General features: G+C 43.6%; 1 protein-coding gene across 5 annotated transcripts in view; it reads left to right on the forward strand.

Moving 5' to 3' along the window:
- Positions 1–25,450, forward strand: part of cntn5 (contactin 5) — a 99,856-nt gene that overhangs the window by 12,728 nt on the left and 61,678 nt on the right. For 4 of the 5 annotated variants that reach the window (XM_061782352.1, XM_061782349.1, XM_061782353.1 and 1 more), the window contains exons 2-4: positions 12,837–12,955; positions 21,361–21,573; positions 25,230–25,353. In XM_061782352.1, coding sequence (XP_061638336.1) covers positions 12,901–12,955; positions 21,361–21,573; positions 25,230–25,353 — 392 coding nt within the window. In that variant the 5' untranslated portion in view covers positions 12,837–12,900. Of the gene's footprint in view, positions 1–6,760; positions 6,827–12,836; positions 12,956–21,360; positions 21,574–25,229; positions 25,354–25,450 lie in introns of all 5 variants that reach the window. The other variant, XM_061782350.1, reaches the window with a different exon arrangement.

Here is a 25,450-nt window from a genome sequence, read left to right on the forward strand (position 1 = left end):
CAGTCACGCCTACGGGCAATTTAGAGTGTCCAATGAATGCATGTTTTTGGGGATGTGGGAGGAAAGCGGAGTGCCCGGACGGAGAAAAGCCACGCAGGCACGGGGAGAACATGCAAACTCCACACAGGCGGGGCCGGGGATTGAACCCGGGTCCTCAGAACTGTGAGGCTGACGCTCTAACCGGTCGGCCACCGTGCCGCCTCTTAGATAATTAAGTGGATAAACTAGATGGAACATCTCTGTAGCTGGCGTTTGATGAATTCATTTGGACAGCTTTATTGTACAGATGCCTCTTGTGAGGACGACAGGTTTAAATGAACACATTTGAATATGTGTCCTGTCAACATGTCATTCACTCACTTGTTCACTCACTCGCTCTCAATGCTGACAGCTGCTCGCATGTCGCAACAACATAGCAGTCCGAGTTCCTCCAGTGAGATGGACGTGAAGAATCTTGCACCAGGGCATTGCAAGTCCATCTTGGTCCTCCAGTGCATTAGGAACAGACGCCGTAGCGAATAATAACATCTTTTTGTTTATAATTCCCGTCCAAGTTGATGGCATCCCTGGGTTCAGCGACTCGCTGTCCTCAGCTCACTTCCTGCGGCGTCTCACCCTCTGACAGCCACTGGATTTATTCCATCCGAGGCGGCCGGGGAGCATAATTCCTTGAATATATATCTTGTATGCAATGGCAGACCTCTGGTGGAGGGATGAGTGATTTAATAACACCCTCCACCACCTCTCAGCGTCATTCTGATGACAATGAACCCTGCGCACAGCGTGAACGTGATCCATAAAAGTACATTTATTTAGCCCAATGCAAAGGCGTACACCAACAAATCTGACACATTATTGCGAGCAACGTGTCCTCCAGATATTAGACCGATGCGAGGCTCCATTAGGCATGGAGATGAGACACGAGCACTGAGGCGATGGGCTGGAAATGTGGGAAAAGAAAGCAGCTTTATATGATGCTTTTATTCAAAGCTTTCACTGTGTGATATGATCTGTTGGGGGGGGGGGGGGGGGGGGTGTATTGCAGACGCGTGAGAACCATCTCTGGCTAAGCTTAAATATTCAACCTCAACAATAAAACTGCCTTTTCAAGTCAAATATCCATGTTAACTGGGTTGGTCCGTAGAGTGCCTTTCCACTAGGGCTTGTTCAGAATAGTCGACGAGTTAACTTGCCGAGTTTACTACTCCACAATGACGCTCAAAGTGTGTCGTTGACTGGTCGCTAATCGTGTTTTTGGCCTTTTGACGAGGCAAAGCCGGCTCCGGCAACAGATAAGTGGGCTGAATGAAATTAGGCCGTCATACTAATTGTTTTCAATTGTCTTCCACATTGGTACCTTGACTTACGGGTTACCCAACTTGAGGGTTTCTTGATATAAGAGCCATCGCTCAGCCCATTTTTGCTCTAGAGGGTTGCAACAAACTCAACTTAATTCACTTAACAAGAAGAAGCCATTTAGCAGGTGGTGAACAATCCTTCAAAAAAGAGGCTTTAAGCTGTTTATTGGCACTCCCAGTTGTGTGTTTTAGCCTGAAGAAAGTCCACTGAGCCTAATGCTGACAAACAATGCAAAATGTCATAAACGGGCTAACAAATAGTATCGGTGTTATAACCCTTCAGGCAATCGATATTTGATCACCTATGGGGCAGCAGTATATGTAGGCAATTCAACAATACTCACATGCATAGATTCTTTATCCTTTGCGAAAAAACGACATATTCCCATAGCATAGTCCCGCAATGAATTCATTTCCTAAATCAAGACACGATGGTTTGGGAGAACCAGTAAAAGGATAAAGCCAGGCTCAAAAGGATTTTGAACAATTTCTCTGCAGGGAATGATTCCACAGTACAGGAAAGGGTCTGTGATTTTTTTTTTTTTTTTTTTTTTTCCCCCCCACCATGTAGAGCCCACTGCTGTGGCGGACCCCAGAACGAGGACAGTTTACCCTGTTTAGCCAAGTTGTGCAAAAGTTACCTGATTGTTCCTGGGGTAATCCCAACAAGCCAGAGGATATTTTGCCATCACACAACATCAGGGTAGCCATATTAATCGTCTGGTCTAAGACACGCAGAACACCCCCTTGTTGTGGCTGAGCGAAAAAGCCACCTGTAAAGTTTGTTTGGACCTCCTTCGCTATTATTTACTTGTGGTTGAAGCATTTAAGAGAATATTAGTTTTATGACGTGCACACCATTGGTACCTTCTGACTGAATCAAATCTTCATCAGAGTGTTTTTCTCTCAAACATTACCGCTGCTGTAATTTAAGAGCCAGGGCAAAATAATAATAACACTCATAATAATTTCCCTCCCAAATCTTGAAGTGGGGTTTCATTTCCCCTCTTCTCCATTTCGATCGTTTTTCATTTTCTGTGCATGCACTAAAAATCAATTTGTGACAAGCCACAGGTCAGACTCGAGTGTAAAATCTCTCTCTCTCTCTCTCTCTCTCTCTCACACACACACGAAAAGAAGATGTGCAAAGGCCCGTCGGGATCCAGACGCTGGCGATGGCCTTCAAATAAAATGACGGTTAATTAGATCAATATATCATTGACACGCGTGTGCTGTTGGACAGCATGGAAATGCATTGGGGAATACGCGTCACAGCTAAAAGTTCCAGAACATCCCAGCAGCCTCTCGTGGGCTGCTTTGTTTTTACTAGCAACAACATAACGTAGTCAAGTCATGCCTCGGATTAAGTCCTATATTTTTGTTGGAGTAAAATCATATATTCACAGATTTTAATGGTCCCGAACTTTATTGTTTTGTGAATTAAACGCATAACCGACAATGAAGCGTAGTTCATGTTGGACCAGCTATCGGTGAGCTAAACTGTAAAAGTTAACGTAGCTTACCCCCCGTCTTTGTCGGTTTTATAGTGACAGATGACGTTAGAAGTCGGAGACATTGCGTCTCTTATCTTTTGAGTTTCACACCTTGCATGTTGCCGTTCTCTTTCCCCCAATTTGATCCCCCCCCCCAAAAAAAAATCATAAAATAACTAAATGAATAAATTCAGGAAAATCAGCCTGATTCCATGCCGTGGCTTGAAAGTGGCTCTAAATCTTTGTCGGGTCTACAAAATGTCACTTCAACCAGATTGTAGTGAGCAGCCAGGACAGAGATGCACAAGTTACATTTTGGGTTTGTTGTCATCATCACCTTATTTTCATCAGCAAAAAGCAAAACACCCTTATTGATTTCATCTTTGAGATTGACCGACTTTAGCCATCTCGCACTAAGCAGCACGGACAGACGGTTCTTTTGTTTAACTTTATTCAAACTGTTTACATCGTGTCAAACAATAATATAATGTAGCAGATCCCAAACAGTAAAAAGATTGATAAAGACATAATCCATTTGCAATGTATTGAATAGATTAATAATTCAATATGTTAACTTCCTTGCTTCCATCTATCCATCCATTCATCCATCTTCTGTCCTTATTTGGGCCTGTTTGCCAGCCAATCACAGGGCACATATAAACAAACAGTCATATTCATCCCTGAGGACAATTTAGTTTTTGAGCGCATGTTTTTGGAATGTGGGAGAAAGCAGAAGTACCCGAAGAAAACGCACACGAGAGCGGATTTGAACGCCCAACCTCAGAACTGTGAGGTGGATGTACTTACCGCGCAAACACCGTGTCGCGCATATTTTATACATTTAAAGAAGAACAATGACTGCATGCATTGATCACTAAATAATGGTTAAATAAGTGACAATGTTAGGGAGATGAACTACTTTTACAAAAATGGAAATATAGGACAAAACTGCTTTCTGACATGAAGAAAATCAGATGGTCCAAAGTTTCATCAGCATGCCCACAAAAGGTCGATGAACTGTCCGCATCCACATGACAGATTGCGTGGCATCAGTCCACACAATATGCACGACTCCAAAAAGTTTGCACCATAAGCGTTTAAAGCAGTTAGTTCGACTTGATCTCCCTTTCCCTAATACTTCATAATGTCATCTCGTTCGCATTGTTTGATTGTATCCTGAGCCCCAAAGAGCAGCTTTGGCTGCTGCGTCGCCACGGGTACTTGAACGCCGTTGCCGACGCGGGCATTCTCGCCGCGAACGACGTCGCTTTTCCGCACGAGCGGCCGTGTTAACTAGGCTGACCCGAGGTTTAGACATCCAGCAAGGAGCCTTGAGACATAGCCGCATAACACATAGCTCATTAAATCTCAATTTCCTGCTGGGTCCTTTGTGAGCCACCACTGGGGAAGTACTTAAACTCGAGATGTCATCATGTTCCATGTCTCGTCGTACATGCGATAAGTACACATTTATGTTTGATGTATTTGAATGACCACTTGCCGCTTTTCAGCTCTTATTTAAACACACTGTGACAGAGAACCGCCTTAATCCGAGCCAGTGGTGTCATGTAATGAAGTACGACTTAAATCATTCACAGCAGAGTTCCGAGTGAAGTTCTCCATATTGCCTGCCATTTTAGAGCAATTTGTGTGTTCTTTCAAGATCCACAGAATATTGTGTTCTGTGACAGTATATAAAGTGTCTAAAAACGAACCTACAAAAAAGCGGGGAAAGATAGCTTTTTGTGTCAAGCAGAACAGTGAGTTTGAAACTCATATTTTCCATTTTTTTGACACCTTAAAACTGTAAAAGAACCAAAACAAGACTGAGATAGTGCTTTTGATGGGAAAAGAATTTCTTTCCAGATAAACAACTATGGAACTTACCTTGAGTGACGCTGACTTGACTGCATGGTCTGTGGCTTTTTTTTACCTACCATGATACATACTCTGTATAAACCCTACATATTCATACTCTGTTTGAATGTGAGGCGCCTAAACTTGTTTGACTTAACAACATGTTGGCATAGCTCTCCGTCATAATCGACGTGACAAGGCCGAGATTCACCACCTAATTTTCATCTTCTACTCAAAAGCTGTGCTGATCTCAAATCCAAAGCGATGCAGTTGCCATTTTCAGGGATCTGTCAGTCATTACAGCGGTTTACAAACCTGAATTTCTCAGACAAGCTGCCGTACTTGACAAATATAACGTCGGAAGCAGTAAACGGTTGGATTCCAGTGGACAAGTAGTGTCAACGTCCATGGCAGTGAATGAGTTAAGAACCTTTTTCAGTTATCGGCGCTTGGGTATTTTTCTGACGACTTTTTACTTTTACTCCGTACATTTGAAGAGATCTAGCTATACTTTCTACACCTTTGTAAATATAGCCTTACCTTTTTTCAACCTCCGCAGATGACGAAGTCGTAAAAAGAGAGACGTAAAATCAACCACGGTTGAGATTTTGATTGATTGATTGAGTTCTTGGTGACTTATAAGGCGCTAAAAACAGGAAAAAGAGCGACACGGAGGAATGTGCACCAGGAAGCGTTAATGACAATGACGCAACAGATTCGGAGAAGCAAAATTTCCCCCACCCTTGGTCTTGTTTAAGAGTATTTTGATGTTATTTAAGAGTGTATTTAAAATAGGCTCATAGCTTACTTAGCCTTTATTCAGGTAGCTTAATGCTAATGCTAACACATAATGGAAAAAGACCTGTACGACCCTTTAAGCAACTGCTATCTCAACACAAACGTGCAGCAACACATTTTGACATTAATTATAACAGTACTCACATTCATACGTCTATACTGTGTGGACGTTCATGAACAGTATATCAGGCTGCCTGTGTTATACTGCCCCCAGGTGGCCAAGGCAGGCATCTGCCCAATGGCCATCCAATTGATGCGTGTGACTGTTTAATTCTTTTTAATTTAATTACGTCATGACTGTATTGTTTTTTATAAATTACAATATCATTGAGCGCTATTTTCTCATAAAAAAAACAAAAAACAAACACATTACATTTTAGATGTTTTTTTTGGGGGGGGGGAGATGAGAACAGATTAATTGCGTTTGTAGTCATTTCAATGGGGAAAGATGATTTGAGGTTCGAGCGTGGTAACGGAATGAATTGAACTCAAGGGTATCTCAAGGCGCTGGCACGGTGAGCGACTGGTTAGCACATCTGCCTCACAGGTCTGGGGACCGGGGTTCAAATCCCGGCCCCGCCTTTGTGGAGTTTGCATGTTCTCCCCCGTGCCTGCGAGGGTTTTCTCCGTGCACTCCGGTTTCCTCCCGCATCCCAAAAAAACGTGCGTGGTAGGTTGATTGAAGACTCTAAATTGCCCGTCGGTGTGAATGTGAGTGCGGATGGTTGTTTGTTTCTATGTGCCCTGCGATTGGCTGGCGACCGGTTCAGGTGTACCCCGCCTCCCGCCCGAAGATGGCTGGGATAGGCTGCAGCAGCTCGCGACCCGCGTGAGGAAGATGGATGGCTGGATGGATGGATGGATGGTATGTCAAGGCACGACTGTAGCCCACGTTGCCAATTTCACCAAGCATTTTGAATACGTGTCGCTTATCAAAATCTGACCGCAATTTAAAAACGGCAGCTCTTCACCCAACCTAGTTACCGATCATGAGCGGCAATCCAATAATGTGGAGTTGTTGTTTTTTAATTATTATTATATAGTACAATCAAATTCATGTCAATCATGGTGCTTTTATGTAAATGCGATAGTCGTTTGCATTTCCAATTGAGCGTCCTGTCTGGCTTTTCTCTTTGCATCCAATATCTGTGTGAAACCAAACATGAATTTCAATGTTGCCTCAGTGTTTTTAAATCAAAAAGATTGTGCCATCAAATGACAAAAGTCTCCTCTTGTTCTCCTTGCCGCCTTTAGAGCGTCATTAAGCTGCTGCTGCTGCTGCTGGATTGTTAATGGCTTCTGCAAAAGGCTGATTACAGCGTGAGTAACGTGTCTGTATAATAAGGCAAATGTGTTCATATGCAGCACGGGCTGGATAAAAGCTTCCTGTACTCTGCATTAGTGTGACATCGCCGCTATGTTTTATTATTGCGCTTTCAGTTGACAGTGGGTTTTTTTTAATAGATGAAGGGTAGGGCTAAGCGAGGTAAACGGCATATTAGAGAAGCTGCTACGTGTTTATGATATCATCAAGAAGTTGATTGCCTCTAAAATTGACTGTACAAACATACTATTTTATGTTTATTACCATCCTTACATATTTAAACATTTGACGTTTTCACTTCTACTGTACTGTATTATTATTATTATTATTATTATAAAGTATATCCCTCGCCATTTCTTTATCTAGCTACGAGTCTTTCGCTCTCTCTGTATATACACATGTATAGCTCTTTTTCTCGCTATCCCGGTATTCTTCTCTCACTTTATCTACTGATTTTTTTTATCTGTAGCGATTCCTTTCTATCTCTCCTTATTTAACTCTATGCATCCATCTCTCTCTGTCTGTCTTATTCTCCCTATCCACCTACAGTATTTCTCTCCATCCATTTCTCAATCCAACTATTTCTCCCTGTCATCCAATTTGTCTTTGTCCATCCATGTCTCTTCATGCATCGATTCATTTCTCCATTTCTGTTTATTTCCCTCCATCTTCCATCGATTTACATCCATCCATCCATCCATCCATGTATATTTCTCCACCCAATCATCCATTCATCTCCATCTTTCTCTCTCCCTATCCAGTTCCATTATAAGGCTGCCGCTTGTAGCATTTCGTGGTTGGGGGAGGTAATAATCTTTGGATTTTGGATTGGGTCTCATGAGACAGATGTACCTAATGTCGTGGCCGGTAGTAAGCCTGCAGGTTCTGTATACTGTACTGCATGTTGTACTGTATTCATCAATTTGTCCAGGCGCCTTATATTTGTACAGTGTGCACCTTTTCTGATGTCCTGTATGTTCCAAATGAATGGAGAAATCATTACACACCACACATCAGCACATCTTATTTGACTGCGTCCTTGTTAGACATACTATATAGTCTCAGACACCAGGAGGAAAAACAGCATAAATAAATGTTTTGGTGCGGTTAGACTATTTCCTCCCCCCCTAAGCACAAACAGATGGCCGCTTTTTACATTTGAAGGCAAAATGGATGCGATGCAAGAGAGTTCTTTTAAGTCTGGTCCACGCTGTCTGATTTGCAGAAGGACACTTTCCCATAGCCCTGTAATACTTCAGCGGTAATGGCAAGATGTGACGTACGGAATTGCGCCTCGATGGGAAAATTGCAACTCTCGCCATTTGGATATTCTTTCCCAGAGAGAGTCTCTGTTTTCCAACATATTGTGTCTATGGACTGCGCTCCAATAGGGAGGACGAACCGGCATATATATATATATATATATATATATATATATATATATATATATATATATATATGTGTATATATATATATATATATATATATATATGTGTATATATATATATATATATATATATATGTGTATATATATATATATATATATATATATATATATATATATATATATATGAGCCCCAGAAGCAGGTATCCTACACATATGACTACGCCAGCTAATGTGGGCAGACATGTTCAAGATTCTTTAAACACGAGTGTCTGTTTGAAGCATCTTCACCTGTCTTGTGACCTTTCAAGGCACACGATTGGGTGCTCAGCGTGCCACACATGTAATCTGCTGGCGTCATGGCAGAGAAGATAATTGCTTACGCCATGCTCCCTTGGTAATTGTCTTTTGATTGAGGTCAGCGGGACAATTAAAAGCATCGAGGGGTGAAAAAGTGGCGGCGAGAGAGCCCAGACAGCCGACGTTAGCGACAGGGATGAGCGCCGGGCATAATTGCGCGTGGGAGCGGGCCTCAAAAGTCAGCTTAATGATCATATGGACTTTTTTTTTTTTTTTTTTTTTTTTTAAATGGATATCCACACTCGACCATTTTCCCGCTCGCAGCAGGAACAAAATCTTCTGCTGGAATTTCATGTCGCATGACGTAGCTTTGCATAACCGGCAAGACAAACAAACCCGGAGATGTTCAATTATTCTGTAGGAGAGACTTTACACATTTTACAACAACAACACCATTCTCTGACATCTTCATGCACCCTGATGCAGCGTGGGTGAATGCAGATATTTATGCGTTGCTGATTAAATGTCATGTTATTCAGATTGGATGTGATATTTTTCATTACCTCAGCCAATTATTGTAAACAGTTTTTGTTGCTGTTCGTTTGAGGAGGATAACTCAATAATATCACATGATTTTTGTGGAGAGTCAGGGCAAAGGACAATAAGAACCAGTAAATCCAAATAAATTGTTGTGCCTTTTTTGTTAGTTGCAAAGTGAAAACTATTACGGGCAAAATTCAGAAAGTGGGTATCTATGAAGATGTACAATTTGGTGCTGATCCAAAACTGCCGTTATTATTTGTTTGTGAAGAAAATTATGCACACACACTTATCAAATTGTCATTGAATGACCCACCATTTGGTGCAAATCTGGTCTACTGAGTGACTGGTCAGCTTTTCTTGGCAAAAACTTACAAGATTAGCCTCAGTTATATTGGGGGGGGGGGGGGGGGATCTTGGCTCGGTCACAGGGAGTTTTGAATCTGTGCCGGGTTTGATGAACATGATGTAGTAATGTGAGTGTTACCGTTTGAGGTAGGTGTGCTGCGAGTAAATGAGTCATGTTCAGGTTGCTGCAAGTGCTCCTGACGTATCGTACCTGAAGTAAACTAGACGTGGCCACGACCTTCCCGGTCGTTCACCATGAGCGGCGAAGATGTCTTTTTGCTTTGATCGTCAACCTTTCACTTCGACATGAATTCGGAATCGAACAGATGTGACGTTACCGTACACATGCTCATGATTTACATTTTGCGACGCCAATAGAAGAACAATTCACTTACCTACCCCCGCTCAGAAATGCCGCCCTGTGCGGTCACACATGTCGCACATGCGAGAAAAGAAAATGTGCTGCCCGGTGTCTGAGGCTCGTTTATGTTATGCGCTGCTTTTTCTGCATCTGGCACAATATTTTCTTGACAAACAATGAAAGAGCTGTCTGCATTAATAACCACATGATCTGTCCATTGTGATGAGGAAAAAAAAACAAAAAAACCTTGTTGGTCAGCACGAGGGTGTCATTTCTCAAAATTCACGAGGTCACATCAAACCCAACCAAGCGGGAATATTATTCTTCCTATTCGCTGTGAGGCCTATTAGACGAATCATTGCGATTGTTTTTTTTTTTTGCCCTTCGTGCTTCTGAAGTTTCTCTCGCTCAGTTTCATCGTTTTATCCAAACGGGTCAGTGGTTTCAAACATGGCTGTCGCTGTGGAAACATAGAGGCAGAAAACATCAAATAAAACAGTGATAAAGAAGAAGAAGAAGAAGGTGATTTTGAGCATTCACACAGTATGGAAGAGTCAACGTGGAGACAATCCTGCGTTGAGTGACAATGTGTTTTATTCATGGCCAGTGAGTGCTGAACTTCCGCCAACGTCAAGGAGCCAGGCGGGCACACTAACTAGTCTAACAGTTGTCGGCTCGGCTGTGATTTATTACACAGCCACAGAGCGTCGCCTTGGCCTTGGCTCTTTTCCTTTCAGTTTTGGGAGACACGATTGGGTGAAACCGAGAGCAATTTTTCCGAATGAATGGCACGTCGAGCATCGGAAAGGAGTGACAAGCTGATGCCTGAAGATGTGGGTCGCGTCGTTGGGTTTCTCGTGATGTCGTTTGGATTCTGAAAAATGGCATCGTTAAGGCTACATGCAGATTTGTTTGGGCAGAACCGGATTAGGGTCCAACTTTTAAATTGTGTCGGTGGTCACTTTTTCCAGTACGCGACATATTAGGCAAGGCAGTGATTCCACATGTGTGATTCCGCGCGAGATGTCATCGGGTGTTCTACAGGAAATGATGCAATTCAATTGAATTGGTCTAAAAAAAAAAAAGATTATTCATTTAGTCCAAATCTCAATTTATGCCAGCGACAGGCAGAACAAACAAATGCACTTCCACGAGTTGACAGAAGGTACAATGAACCTGTGTACCCCCCTGTTGCCATTCATACAACAGCATAAAAGCTTTGTGTTCAAATGAACAGTTCCAGATTTCACAGTGAGTAATATACATTGTTTTTATCAACTTTTTTGACATAGGCAAATACACTCCAAAACTATTTAGAGCTCGAATAGCAACATTTGCCTACATAATGACCAGTGAGTAAATAGAATTCAGCTCATAATTAAGCTATTTGCCTTACAACTCTTTTAACAGCGAGCTGTGATATAGCAGCTTTTCAAAATAGCTAGTGTATATATATATATATATATATATATATATATAAGACAGTATAATTGATTGACTGATTGTGTGCAATGTGCTTTTGTTACACCAATGAAAAGTTTTGTTTCGCAATTTGTTTCCTGACTACACAATACTGTATGTACTCAACTGTATCCTTAAAACCGAGGTATGTACCCGAGCTTTTGGTGTACCGTCACACGCTCGGTGACCAATAATAGATCATCCAGTCAGCGCAATATAGCGAGGTACGAAAAAAAACAATGGCAACAAATAATTCCAGGGCTACTATGTCTATCTGCGTGATTGCTATCCGAGCATCAGAGGCAGAAGTAGAGCAGTGCGGCACTGTGGGAGGAAAAGGAGAAGGAGAAGGGGAAGGGGATGGCGAGGAGGTGAGGCCAGCTCTCTGCTTCCATAAATGATAAATGCGGAACGACTCCTGCTGGATGTGGACAGGCTTCCCTCAACTCTCGCCGTTGTCTTAATGATCCCAATCACGACGCAAGGGAGAAGAGAGGCTGCACTGGACAGCGGTGGAGAGATGCTTGCGAGAGAGCGCAAGAAAGAGAGGACATGTCGGAGCTAATCAGAAAGAAACACAGATGATTGACCAAAAAGGGCAACGCTGTCCGGGAAACAATACCTGATCTGTACCCGTGTTGTGATTGCAAAATTGTCTCGCTCTCTTCTACCTCTTACAAGGATAGTGTGCTATTTCTGGGCAAAAGGGCAACAAGTTTGTTTTCATTTTGGTAACACATTTTCATGTTATCGATTTGGGCCAAATGTGGGGCAGCGGCCCACCTGATGTGCAGCCGGTAGGACCTCGAGATGTCAGGTTCATGTATTTAGGATGGCTAAGCCTCGGAGGTGGTCCGAGCTCAACTGAATACTGCAATGTAAAGCTCGAATCACAGAGGAGGCTCACTTATGGCATTGTGTCTTCGGCACAGGGTTTGCTTGACTTCGTGCGGGGTACGTTGAAATAGCTGGGTGGTATATAGCCTCAAATGTATATCATCGTATCAACTGAATCCCTTAAAGGACTTCAAGGAGCAGTGGTAAGAAGGAATGAATGACATTTTACTATCGTATTGTCATGCATACAATTTGTACGCCAAACAATCAAGTGATCCAAAGTGCATTACGTGCATCCGGCACGTAATTTTCTTGAATCCGTGCTGCGTATGCTGCAATATCAAGCCTATCAAGGCATTCTGGAGTCAAATATGCTGCCCAGTGTCATAAAGTTGAAAAGCTCAGTTACACTGAAGGAAAAGGGGGGGTGCTTTGTTGCATCCGGCACACCGTTTCTTGAATCTTTGCATCGTACAATCCAATTCCAAAGTGTCAAGGTATACTTCAGCAAAATGTGTCAGAAAGCTTGAAACACAGAGAAGACTCACTTTTGTTATGGGGCTGGCTACTTTACTGGTGTCTTCAATCTGTGGCGGATGTGATGACGTCTCGAGATTATCAGGGCATTCTCAGATCTTATTCCGACTCAGATCGTTGACTTTGTAAATAATACGTACATTTGTGCGTTTCCATATTTTGCCACGAACAACCGCTCATGACAAGCAGTGTTGCGTATTGTTTACCGTGTTGTCGTTTTCTGTGTGATTACGTGCAGGCGCAGCTTTAATGAATAAGCAGAGCTGCTGACCTTCTAGCTGCAGGGACCCTTCTCCACAAGTATGGGGTCACCATGGAAACCAATTCTCCTCCTCTCTGTCATCAGTGGCCTTTCAGGTAAGAGAGAGGCTCGCCGGCGTCACGCCAAATAATCTTGTTTGAGAAGGAGAGCGCCGCGTGTTGCCGTTTTTCCGGCTCTGAGATTCTCCCGCGACGACGTGTCGTATGCAAATACGGGTTGGGGGGGGAGTCTTTATGCGTGTACGTTCGAGCGCTAAGAAGAAAATTGCGTATTACACATTTACATGTATATGAAGGGCAAAGAGAGGCGCTGCCTGAAATAGAAGCCACAGTGGTCACAGAGTGGCATCTTTTTCCATCATGATGGAACTTTTGGGCATATTTGAACTCTGTCCCCGCAGAAACCTTTTGTATATGCAGACACATCCCGGTAAACATGGTAGAAAAGTTCATCTATTTTAAGAATTGTGAAACTCATGTTCTATACAGATGCATTCAAGCCATAGGAAAATACTTTCCATAAGGGCAATTTCTGCCTATTTTCTACATAGTATTGAAAGTGATTTTTATAACCAAACTCAAAATTCACCAAAGGAAGAAATTAGAATTCTCGAGATGGTAAATTTGGGGGTTTTGCCACCTGTAAGTTACAATCCTCAAAACTAATAGTAAATGCTACTACATACAGTATTTCTATTTGAAACATATGAACACAAAATAGAAAAGAGTTCATCCATCCATCATCCCCCAGTGTACATGGTCCAAAAAAAGCAGAAAAAAGTATCCTGTAGACTACCCCTTAATATCTCTTTATTTGCTATGTAGTATGATATTGCAATCTCATGCACTGTCATATACAGTAGGTGATCCAACAAATACCTACACATACAAAGTCAGTTCATTTCGGCATCATTGAGAATTGTCGTGCGTGCCAAAAAAAAAACAAAAAAAGTAGAAAAACCGATTTAACGTAATATGTATTCAAATCATTCAATTGTCAATAAAACAGCAGGATTTTTGTTCTGACCTGGAGCTTTGCTTTGTTTTCTATGGAAGAGTGCCGATAAGAAACGTTTGCCCGTTTGAATCAATATTGACCCGAGCTAAAATCAGTCCAAGATTTGCTATGACAGAGCAGAGAGAAAAAAAGATTGGTCAATCTGTGACTGAAAGTACTTTTGACAAATCAATAGGATTTGTGCTCTAGATAAAGAATGAAATAGACTCAAGTCAACGGAGTGACTTTTGCATGTTGTTGTTATTAAAGACGTGACCGCCCCGGGACGCATTGGTCGGTCTCGCCGCCGGTCGCTTCGCAGGACTCTGCCGTTCTGTTATGCGGGTGAAGGAAAGTGAAACCATGGATCTTTTTTTGTCAGGAGTTGAAATGCCATTTTTTGAAAGACATTTGAAAACATTCAATTTGTTCACGATTTCTGGTTTCAAGCTAGAATTGTTTTTAGCTAGGATATTCTTAGTTGATATAAATTAAGCAACTCATTTGGAAATAATCTGTCTTTGTCTTTCAGGAGGTCTTTGATGTCATTTCATCGCCAAACCAGACAATCATTTTCGAAGTCCAAAATGTTCCCATACATAACAATAAAGTTGTACCGAAATGGTAAATATTATATTTTATGACAGAAATTGCTAACAGCGTCATCCTAACCTTTCAGAGGGGAGGCAAGTCACATTGATTGCACAGATATGTTTTCGCTATCCTCAAGATCCTGTCGACTCACTTTTTATTTCTTCTTGTCACACTGTTCGACTGCAGTTTGAGACAAATTTGTGACAAATCAAACAGTTTGCATGGGGTAGGACTCCCCTCCGAGGCCTTAATGGGTACAATACTTGTTATCCGATGTTATTTGACTAGTATCAGAGCTCGTCCTCAGGGCGGAGTTTTCTCAAACTGGGTTCGACAGACCCTTTCAGGTCAAGCAGTTGTAGCTGCAAAATAATTAGCAATATCTTCTTGTGCATAGCTACTGTACATATGGGGGCCTACGTGCCAATAAAGCAAACATAAACCATGCCGTTTCATTCTCGGCATTGAATCGATCGCAACTGGACTTTTCTGTTTGTCTTGGAAGACGTTTTGCTTCTCATGCCAGCAGGCTTCATCAGTTCATGCAACAATGCCTCATGCGAGTCTGTCCTAAGCCTTGTTTTTTTTTTTTTTTTTTTTTTGGGGGGGGGGGGGGGGGGAGCATATTTTTTTTCGAAAATACAATGATACCTTGATTTAAAAGTGCCCCAACTACCGGGGTCCTTGTAAAAATTCCTCCCCTGGTAAAGGTCCCTGGATCCCAAAAGTTTGAGAACCCATGCTGTCGCAAATGGGAAAGCGGCGCCTTTTGTGCCGAATTTAGCACCGGCAGCTGTCACAAAGGCGCGATAGGCTTCAGCTTGCCACTTAGACACCCACGGGGGGTGTGATTCTGCCTTTTATGCGTCGTGATACTTTTGACATGACGGCTCGTGTACTGGATTATTGCCCCATTGTTCTCGCGGAACATTCAAAAAGATGCCCACTTTTGAGGACAACCGCGCCTCTGTTGCTTCCGTTCCTTATTAGAATTTGACTCCCTCTCTCGGCTATCTGGTCCTTTTTCCATTTCGACAGATAAGCGCACAGCGGCGGCGAGGGAGGGAGGGAGGGAGGCAAGCGTGGCTCTCTCATGTTTAAAAAGTGGGCCGGCAAGGAGGCTGCGACATCAGGGCCATTTTCTTCTCTCTGCTCCCGCCCGATGCTGATTGAACCGCAGTGTTGAGTGTAGAACTGTAATTCAGCTGTCCCTTGGCGGCGTCTCCATTTCAAAGAAGTGGGTTCCGGGGAATATAGATGCGTTGCGCTGCATAGGTGATGCATGAGGCTACTTTGACCAAGGGCGAAGGTGTCATTTGCCACAAAAATTGATGGATTTGGACGTACTACACATGAAACGAGAATATTGCCGTGATAGACTCTTTAACTGCAGATGCAAGTGTAAAAAACGAAAGAAATCCAATACCATCTTATTGTTATTAACATTGCTGCATTGTAGATTGCCTTTTCTTTTTGCGTTATCATTTGGATATTTGTTCTTTTTTCGTTGGATGTGACTAGACATGCTCTAATTTTGTCTTGTGTGTCTTTGCCCATCGGTTCATTAAGCCAAAGTAAGGGTGATTGTCATCGGCCTTTGTTGCTTTGTGACACTTTTGCGCATTTTATTCCACCAAAGTAAGGGTGGTCGATTTTGGTCTTCGCTCTCGAGTCTCGCTTGTTGGTTTATTCAACTAAAGCGACAGCGGTCGACTTTTGTCGTCGCGGCCTTTTGAGTCTTTGCTCGTCGCTTTATTGAGCCAAAGTAAGCGTGGCCAACTTTGAACTTGGCTGTCTTGTGAAGCTTTACTTTACTTGGTTTATTAAACCAAAGAAAGTGCGGTCAACTTTGCATGTCAGTTTAAAATTAAATTAGGGCAGGTGACTTGTCATAGCTGTCTTGTAGGCCATTGCTTTTTGGTTTCCTGAACCAAAGTAAGGGTGGTTGACTTCAGTTGGCTTGTTGGTTTATTAGAACCAAGTGAGAGTGGCCAACTTTTGTCTTCGCTGCATTGTGAGGCATTGCTTGTCAGTTTATTATAACACAAAGGGCGGTCGACTTCAGTCTTCACTGTCTATCTAATGAGCCTTTGCTTGTCAATTTCTTTCCCAAAAAGTGAGAGCGGGTGACGTTTTACCCTTTGCGATTTTGGTGAATGGCTTTCGCAGGCCACATAAAATGATGCGGCAGGCTGGATGTGGCCGGGCCTCGAGTTTGACACCTCTGCAAAATGATTGCAAAAAATCCATTTTCTTTTTAGTTCCTCTTTCATATATCTTGTTATCTTCACGGGGTTTTGAATCTTTAGCTGAGGATTAGAAACTATTCTCAACACCTAACCATCCTGACTGGATGGGGTCTATTTTTGGTCGCACCGTTAGGGGAGTGGTGGCCTTCCTCCAACTGGCAGGAGCTCCCTTCTACTCACAACTTCAGCTTTGGATTTGGAATTTGACATTTTTGTGGAGTCTGTGTGCCGATGCCAGTGCCAGTGCTTGTTAAAATGGTGTTTTCATGAGCCACACAGCCTGCAGCCAATTAGAGAATGCTGCAGACATGAAGGGAATATTACGGCAGGTGCTGCAATGTTTGTATGACGTGCGGGAAAAGAATTCTACATTCAAACCTTAAAACGTACCCGAGTCTTTCAAAATGAAATCCAAATATCGGGGAAGAATCAGTCTCTCTTGTTCTCGCTGAACAAAGTAATAAGAGTGAACAGATTTTGTCTTCTTGAGAGTCGGTTGAAAGCAAGGTCAGGTCTTGTCTGTGTATGAAAAGAAATAAGGTCTTCAATATGTTTCAGGACTCTTTGCGTGTCAGTCTATGACAACAAAGTCGGAGCGATCAACTTTTGTCGTCGTCGTCGTCGTCGTCTTGAGTCTTTTGCAGGTCAGTTTATCAAAACAAAGTACGGTTGGTCAACTTTGTTCAGTGGATTATTGAAACGAAGTAAGTACAATTGGGTTTTGTCTTCGCTGTTTTTTTTAAGTCTTTGCACGTTGCTTTATGAAATAAAAATGTTGTCATCAAACATTAGAGTCTTTCGAGTCTTTGTACATCTTTGTTGTCGTCACCATGGTAACGGGTATATCTGGTAGCAGTGACCGGTTTTCTGGTCCCCGTCTCCCCGACGGTGTTTGATTTGACAAGATGAAGCCCAGTGATCGTAAAAGATGGCATATGGTGATAGCGTAATAAATGTCTCAAGCAGTAGTCTGACACAGTACGCACATGAAACAGCAAATTTGTTTTGTAGTTTGATCCAGGCATAAATTACACAGTTTGTAAACGAGGGGGATTTTCGATCTACTTCCATATTTTCTCTTGTGCGGCACGAGGTCGTGGGTTTTTTATGACAAAGTAAAGGCGATGGACTTTCGGCGTTGTTGTCTTGTCACTCTTTGGTTCGTCGGTTTAATCAAAGAAAATACGAGCGATTGGCAATTGGCATTTCCTGTCATGTGGTCTTTGGTCTTGCCATTTCAAACATGTTTGTCTTATCATTTCCTGGATTCCAAATTTTCCTACTCGTGTGTTTTCACGGGCCTCGCGAGAAAGATCCGTCACTTGTGACCGGGGCAACCTTGACGCAAACCTGAGGATCAAGTAGCAAGCTCGCAGCAGCCAAGGAGCTGCGATGAAAATGAAAATGATTCACGGGCGGCCAGTCTATGGCGGATATTTCACTGAATAAATGTACTCCAGCCTAATCAGCCTCAGTCAATAGAATCTCCCCCGTGAAGGTCTTCATTAATCTCACGCTCCATCGACTAATCATTCTCATCTGCTGAGGCCCCCGCGAGCGTCTCACGTACTTAACTGTACTTACATGATTCCCATCCATTCTTTGCTCCCTCGTCTGGAGCCGCCGCCGTGTGACATTCCCACCAATGTTGTCCTCGGGCCTGCCCGACGTGCCATCTTGCCTTAGCCTTTGCATGCTAAGTGCACGGCCTCAAGACCGTGTGGTATGGTTTGGCTTATGCTGACGTTATAGGGTGTACGCTCATGCCATTTATATCCAGTGGTTACAAAAGTACTCGTATGCTGTACTTAAGTAGAAGGACCTGTTTTTATAAATCAGAGCTTTGGTAACCTTGCGAAGTGACTGCAATTCATCAATCAATCAAACAAAAGCACTTGACCTTAGCTCTTCATTTTTGTTATTTTTACGTGGTGTCATCATCGCCCGTCAAGTGGAGTCGGGAGTAGAAAGTACAGCCGTGGTTTACCAACGTAGGGAAAGGTAAAAAGAAAAATAACAAGCACCTGGAAAATGGCAGTCATGGAGTACTTGTACTTTGCTACTTCCCACCACTGTTCAAATGATAATCAGACCTATATTGTTCAAGGAGATATCGTAAAGACCTTGTCTCTTCATCAATGGCCGGCAAACGTATTCAGCGTTCATCCGGTGTGTCGGCGCTTCTGAATGGTGCGGATTGACAGGTTGGACGAGGGTTATCGCTTTTATCAGACGAAGTGAAGAGCCTTCACAAGAGTAAGAGGATGTGGGCTTCAATAGGGTGTTCTTTTTTTCTAGTACGGTGTGTTCGTCAGGATTGAGCCTTAACCCGGGCTGCCGTTCTTGCTGTGAATAAAGCAAATGACCTTTCCCTACTTGCTCTCTTCCAGAAACACAATACAAGCGCTCTTGTTGGTGCAATAAGCGGCAATTTAATCCGTGGCAGATGTCAAAGCGTAGATTTATGAGCAAAGTGAAGTTCCGGAATACTCTGGCTCGATTCAATTTACACGACATGTTTATACGCCTCTAATATAGCATCGTTCCAATATGTCATATTTAATGTCTATACACGTCCAATGTAACATATTTGGATCTACGCAAGTCGAGGCAATTAGTATGTCTGCTGGATTCTTTGCTGTTGGTTTATTAAAAGAATGTAAGGACAATTGCTATATTGTTTTGAGTGTATTGTGAATGTTTGTTGATTTACCGAAACAAAGTGATCAACTTGTCTTTGCTGTCTTCTGAGTGTCAGTTCATTAAAAGAAATGGCCGAACCACTTTAGTCTTTGGAGTCTTTGCTTTCGTGTGAGTCTTTGCACGTTAGCGTAATAAAACAAAGCAAATCTGATATTCTCTTGTCTTTGCTTTCTTGTGAGTCTTTGCATGTCATTTTAGTGCCACAAAGATCAGCTTTTGACTTCATTTTGAATTAGCCTAACGAACCAAAGTTTGTCTTTGTCTTTGTGAAAACAAAGTAAGGACGGTCACCTTTGGTCTTTTCCATCTTGGAAGTCTTTGAATTGATCGCTGCTTTCTTAAAAGAAAGTCATTGCGGTAATTTGGTCTTTGCCGTCTTGTGATTTTGTTTGATTTTGTCGTTTTGCACGACTGTTATTCCACCATCTACGTATTCTATGCAATGTCTCTTCACTTCTATTCTACCATAGCTAGCGAGTATAATGCATGTAAGGCAGTAAATCACATGCTCCGTTTGCTGTTTTGTTCTTAGCGGCCGCCTCCCTGAGGGTCGTAAGATTTCTTCTGGGCTTGTGTTGCGTTCTAATCCCATCCGGCTCCACCTCCTTACGCAACTGTCACTGCACCCCGACTCTGAGCCGTTTGCATTTGTCCCCAAGCGTTCAGTGTTCTCCTGCTCATCAGCACCATCTGTGACTTTTCAGTTATTCTTCGAGGCGCTATAAACGCTGGGTTCAGACGGTGATTTGTTATCCTTGTTATATTTAAAGTGACAAAAAAACAACATGTTGGCACACTACCACTCGGGATGGAATTTCATTGCAGTCTACAAAGTCGCGTTGAAAGGTGTAAAACATGTTGCTCGCCATTATGTTTTATTCCTGAAATAGATGGTGTGTGTTAGACATAAGGGCTCTATTTTCCTGGCTAGCTTAAATGCGGCGCTGTGCGTGGTGTTAGTGGGCGGGTTAGACCAGGTTGCCGTAATTTCGCACGCAGCCGTTGTTTTTAACAAAAGGGGCTGTTTGGGCTGGTGAGCGTAAACACAATCGAAGCGGCGTATTTGATTTGCACGGCACTGATGTGGCAAAGGACAACCCGATTAAATAAAGCATGAGCTGACGATAACCCACTCGTGCACGATTGATCTGCGAGGAGGTGGGCTAGACCTGGTTTTGGTACTGTGGTGGAACGGCGTACCACCAGCGCATTTCAAAATGGGACATGTGCGCTCGTGTGGGTTTCACCACAGCCGGCCAGCTTTATTGCAAGGGACCTTTTTTAAAAGCAGCGTAAAAAGTCTGGCTTGGAAGGGCGGGAGAGCTCTCGGCGACCCGTGTGTGACTGGAGCATTTAACGTCAGCGGTGAAAAATCACTGGCAACTTAAATGTATCCTCAGTAACCTCAATGATTTATATCCGCTTTGACGATCGGCCATTTCCACGCCCGCCCTGACCCCCGTAGTGGCGTGGCGGCCAGTACGTGGATTTAAAAAATATAATAATGATAACACTAATGCATTGAATGAATGGATTTCTACAATGGGCGGCACGGTGGGCGACCGGTTAGAGCGTCTGCCTCACAGTTCTGAGGACCCGGGTTCAATCCCCGGCCCCGCGTGTGTGGAGTTTGCATGTTCTCCCCGTGCCTGCGTGGGTTTTCTCCGGGCACTCCGCTTTCCTCCCACATCCCAAAAACATGCATGCTAGGTTCATTGACGACTCTGAATTGCCCGTAGGCGTGACTGTGAGTGCGAATGGTTGTTTGTTTGTATGTGCCCTGCGATTGGCTGGCGACCAGTTCAGGGTGCACCCCGCCTCCTGCCCGATGATAGCTGGGATAGGCTCCGGCGCGCCCGCGACCCGCGTGAGGAGAAGCGCGACAGAAAATGGGCGGTGGCCCATTTTTTCCCCCTGTAAATGTGCCTGGATTAACATTGTTATTTCCCTTGCCGCAGACTCGGCATGGGCGGTGGCGGCGCGGCCCATCTCGTACGCCGCCGTGCTACGGATGAAAGCGGACAGCTCGTCGTCGCTGCTCAACTCCCGCGTACGACCCCGGCAGCAACCCGACGGCGGGCTGGCACCGCCGCCCGACTGGCCCGTCTTCGCCAGTCACCCGCATCCGGCGCTCAGCCTCCTTGGCTCTCAGGAGGACTACAGAAGTGAAGGTAGGAGATGAAAACAGACAAGCCAACCAAGCAACCAACATACAGTAGCACCTTGACTTGAATTTTCGGATCGAATTTTTCTGACCCGAAAAACAGATCATCGGGGGGGGCAGTGGGTGCTGATCAAATTTTGTGTCCCTGAAAACGGATCGTCAACGGGTACCTAACCCTTTTCTCTGAGACGTTGAATGCTGGGCGATGTTCTCTGCTGCCATTTAGCGGCGGCATTTCTGAAGCTCACTCGCACTCGCTCACTACTTTTACCACAACCACGGTTTGTAATTCCCTATATAGATGCCACAAGATGGCCGCAAAGCACTACTTGTAAATCAGTGTGTGTGGTCCACTGGCTCCCTCAAGTGGTATGCAAAAGAATGCCGAAGTACAGTTCAGTTTTGTTTTTGAGTTGAAAACATCCATCCATCCATTTTCTGAGCCACTTCTCCTCACTAGGGTCGCGGGCGGGCTGGAGCCTCTCCCGGCTTTCTTCGGGCAGGAGGCGGGGTACAACCATACACACTCACATTCACACCTACGGGCAATTTAGAGTCTCCAATCAACATACCACGCAGGCACGGGGAGAACATGCAAACGCCACACAGGCGGGGGCGGGGATTGAACCCGGTTCCTCGGAACTGTGAGGCGGACGCTCGAACCAGTCGACCACATACCACATTTTTTTGACATCGAGATGCCACCTGATGATGCCAAAGCACTACTTATGACGCAATGCGACTCCTCAACTCACTTCAACATATTTTCTCGACCTCGAAATGCCACCTGACGGTGCCAAAGCGCTACTTATATCCAAATGAAACTGTACCTCAATTCAACATACTTTCTTGACATTGAATGACCTGGTGGTGCCAAAGCATTACTTATGTCTAAATGAAACTCCTCAACTCCCTTCGACTAGGAGAGCCCTTTTCAGCCATTTCTTAGAGGCCAGGAGAACAGTGAAACATATAATAAACCAAACGAAGGCAAATTTGTGCGTTGCGTCCCAACCTCTCCAAGTTGGCACCGTTGCCCTCATCATAGCTCCATTTTCACGGGCTTGCCGCCAAGCTGGGAACCGTATGCGAATCCCGCTCATCCATCACGGACGCGTTCGGCCTGCAGCCTTCTCAGTGCCGCCGCTTGTCACCACGACAACCGCCCATTTGACGGATATCTTTGTCAGGATCGGTCCGAGCCTGGCCGGAAGCACTCCATCATAAATCTCCCCGTCTGCCGTAGTAATTCATTTAGAGCGTCTATAATGACACATCGATCCTTTAATGCAGAATTAATTGCATTATATTCATTGTGTCTGGAGTGCTTAATTAACGGAAATGTGAAGTGTCTGGCTAAAAGCAGACGGAAGTAGCCGATAATGTCCTCTCACCGTGTTTTTTTGGGGTTTTTTTTTCCCCGTGCTCGTGTTTTATTCGACGCGCCATCATGTACCTTTTAACAGCGTCTGGTGATTTTCCCCTGTGTGAGTGACAGATGGCTGTGACAAAAAAAGTGCATACCTACATATGGGGACTGGCACTCCAGTTTAAAAAAAAAAAAAAAACATAACAGAGCAATTACTCCTCTCTGTCTTAACTTTGCACCAATTTAAAACTTGATGACTGTGACAAATGTGTAAATCTGACATGACTGCATGAATAAAGTTGGGGGCGACTAAACGTCATACAGTATGTTTTTGTGTCTTTTCCAGAATCTTATGCATAATACGAAAATCAAATTGTATTTTTAAAATTCATGTTAAAATACTGTATAACTTTCAAGTCATTTTCAGTAATATCATGTCATTGCAAAATTTGACCCCAAATAAACTTTTTTTTTTTTCTAGCTGTTGTCGTGCCCATTGTTCTCTCTTTTGGTACAAGGTTTCTTCCCGAGAGGAATTTTTTTTTCCCTTGCCTCCGTCCTTGCTCGTGTGGGGTTCGTTTGGTTTTCTTAAACAGTGGCCCTCCACATATTACATATACTACTACTACCAGCACCACCTCTAAACCTTATTAAACCGTCAAGTAAAACTGAGCATTATTATCTCTTTTAAAGACATTTTAGATGCAGCTCTTATATTGGATCTCACTTGCTTGTGTAGATGTGTCTGGTTCGTTTTAATTTTAGATAAAAATCCTTGAAGCAAAAAAGGCAAAGAGATTAAGGATGATGCGAATGTTATTGTATTCCCTGTGCTTGCTTCAAGGGTTTGTTATCATCAGTAAATACCTGTCAGTGCGCCACTGACTATTTGCAGGACGAGCGATCGAGCGCCGATTTTCCAGGCGGACAAATAAAAAACCTTGTCTGTTTTTTGTTGATTCCGCAAACAGATCAGTGGAGGGGGAGAAAACAAACCAAAATTGTGACAGTTTTTCAATGCAAACACAATCCCTCGGCCGTCTCGAGTGGCTGCTTCGTCACCGGATGCTCTTATTCCAGCGTACGTGCTTTAATGCAGAATGGAAATTGTGCTCGGAATGGGAAAACTCAACATTTTATGCATCTCGAGGGGGAACCAAAGGGGCGCGGTGGCATAGCTACACAACGAGTCGAAGAAGGAGAGCTTGCATAACATTCGTCAGAATACCTCAAGCGTCGTCCATTTGATTTCGGCGCAAATCAATCATGTGACAAAGTAATCAGTTGGGAATTGGTTGACCAGTGAGAAGGGATCCATGCTATTTTGTGCTTTAAGCTCAGTTCTTTTATCGCCTTTTAGATTGAGTTTGGTGTTGTTCAAAGCAACAGGATTCTTTCCTGGTTACAAAGTTTGAAGATGAGTTGAGGATGGCGACGGGGAAAGCGATCACATTTTCGTTCTGACAGCTGACAAAGGCGACATCCGATCAAGTCTTCCCTAGGATTTTCAGGAGATTTGTTGGAACATTGCCACCACCACCACCACTACTACAATAACTACCTTCACTACGTCCTACTACTAGTACTATTACCATCATTAGTACAACCACTACGACCACCACCACTTCTTTTACTACCGTTATTACTACTACTACTATCACTACAAACACCACCGCAACTCCTACTACTACTACTACCGGCTTCACTACTACCATCACTAGCTTCACCACCACCACTACTACTAATGATAATAATAATACCGGTAATGCTAATAATATTTTTATTACCACTGTTTGAGCTGCGTGCAATATGACAATACGTTACCACTGTCATTACTGCTACCATCACCACCACCACCACCACCACCACCACCAACACTACTACTACTTATACTACGACTATTACTACTACCACAGATGCTATCACAACCACCACCACTACCTTCACTACCTCTTGTCCGCAGGTGTGTGTTTAGAGGGGGAAGAAAAAAACCCCACATTATTTCGGCCTTCTTTGAGTCCAGATACAGTAGGATGCTAATTGCTAAGATTTTATTTTGAAGACCTTTATTCATTTCCCAGGGTTGATATTCCTTCCACAACAAAATGCTCCTCTGGGCTGTCAAATCAGCTTTCCATTGCTTGAATCCGAGTCTTGGTTTAGAGATGTGCTTGAGCCACGGGAACAATTTCAAGTAAACAAATGCTAGAAGATTGTGGACCTCCTGTAGAGATAATGGCAATCATCCTCAATAGTTTTCTTTCTCTGCCTCCCTCCTGTGTCGTTTTGCATAGAGAGCGAAGAGTTTGGGCCGATTTTCATCCAGGAGCCCAACGATGTGATTTTCCCTTTGGGCAGCGGCGACAACAGAGTGGTGATGCACTGCGAGGCACGAGGGAACCCTCCGCCTACGTACAGGTAATTGCGCCTCCGCCCTTGACATGTGATGCCTCATTCTTTTGCCGGAACGGCCTCAAACGAAACGCACAAATCTACGCTTCACCCAAGCGACTTG

The sequence above is a fragment of the Phyllopteryx taeniolatus genome, chromosome 8 (assembly GCF_024500385.1).
Source record: "Phyllopteryx taeniolatus isolate TA_2022b chromosome 8, UOR_Ptae_1.2, whole genome shotgun sequence".
NCBI lineage: Eukaryota > Metazoa > Chordata > Actinopteri > Syngnathiformes > Syngnathidae > Phyllopteryx > Phyllopteryx taeniolatus.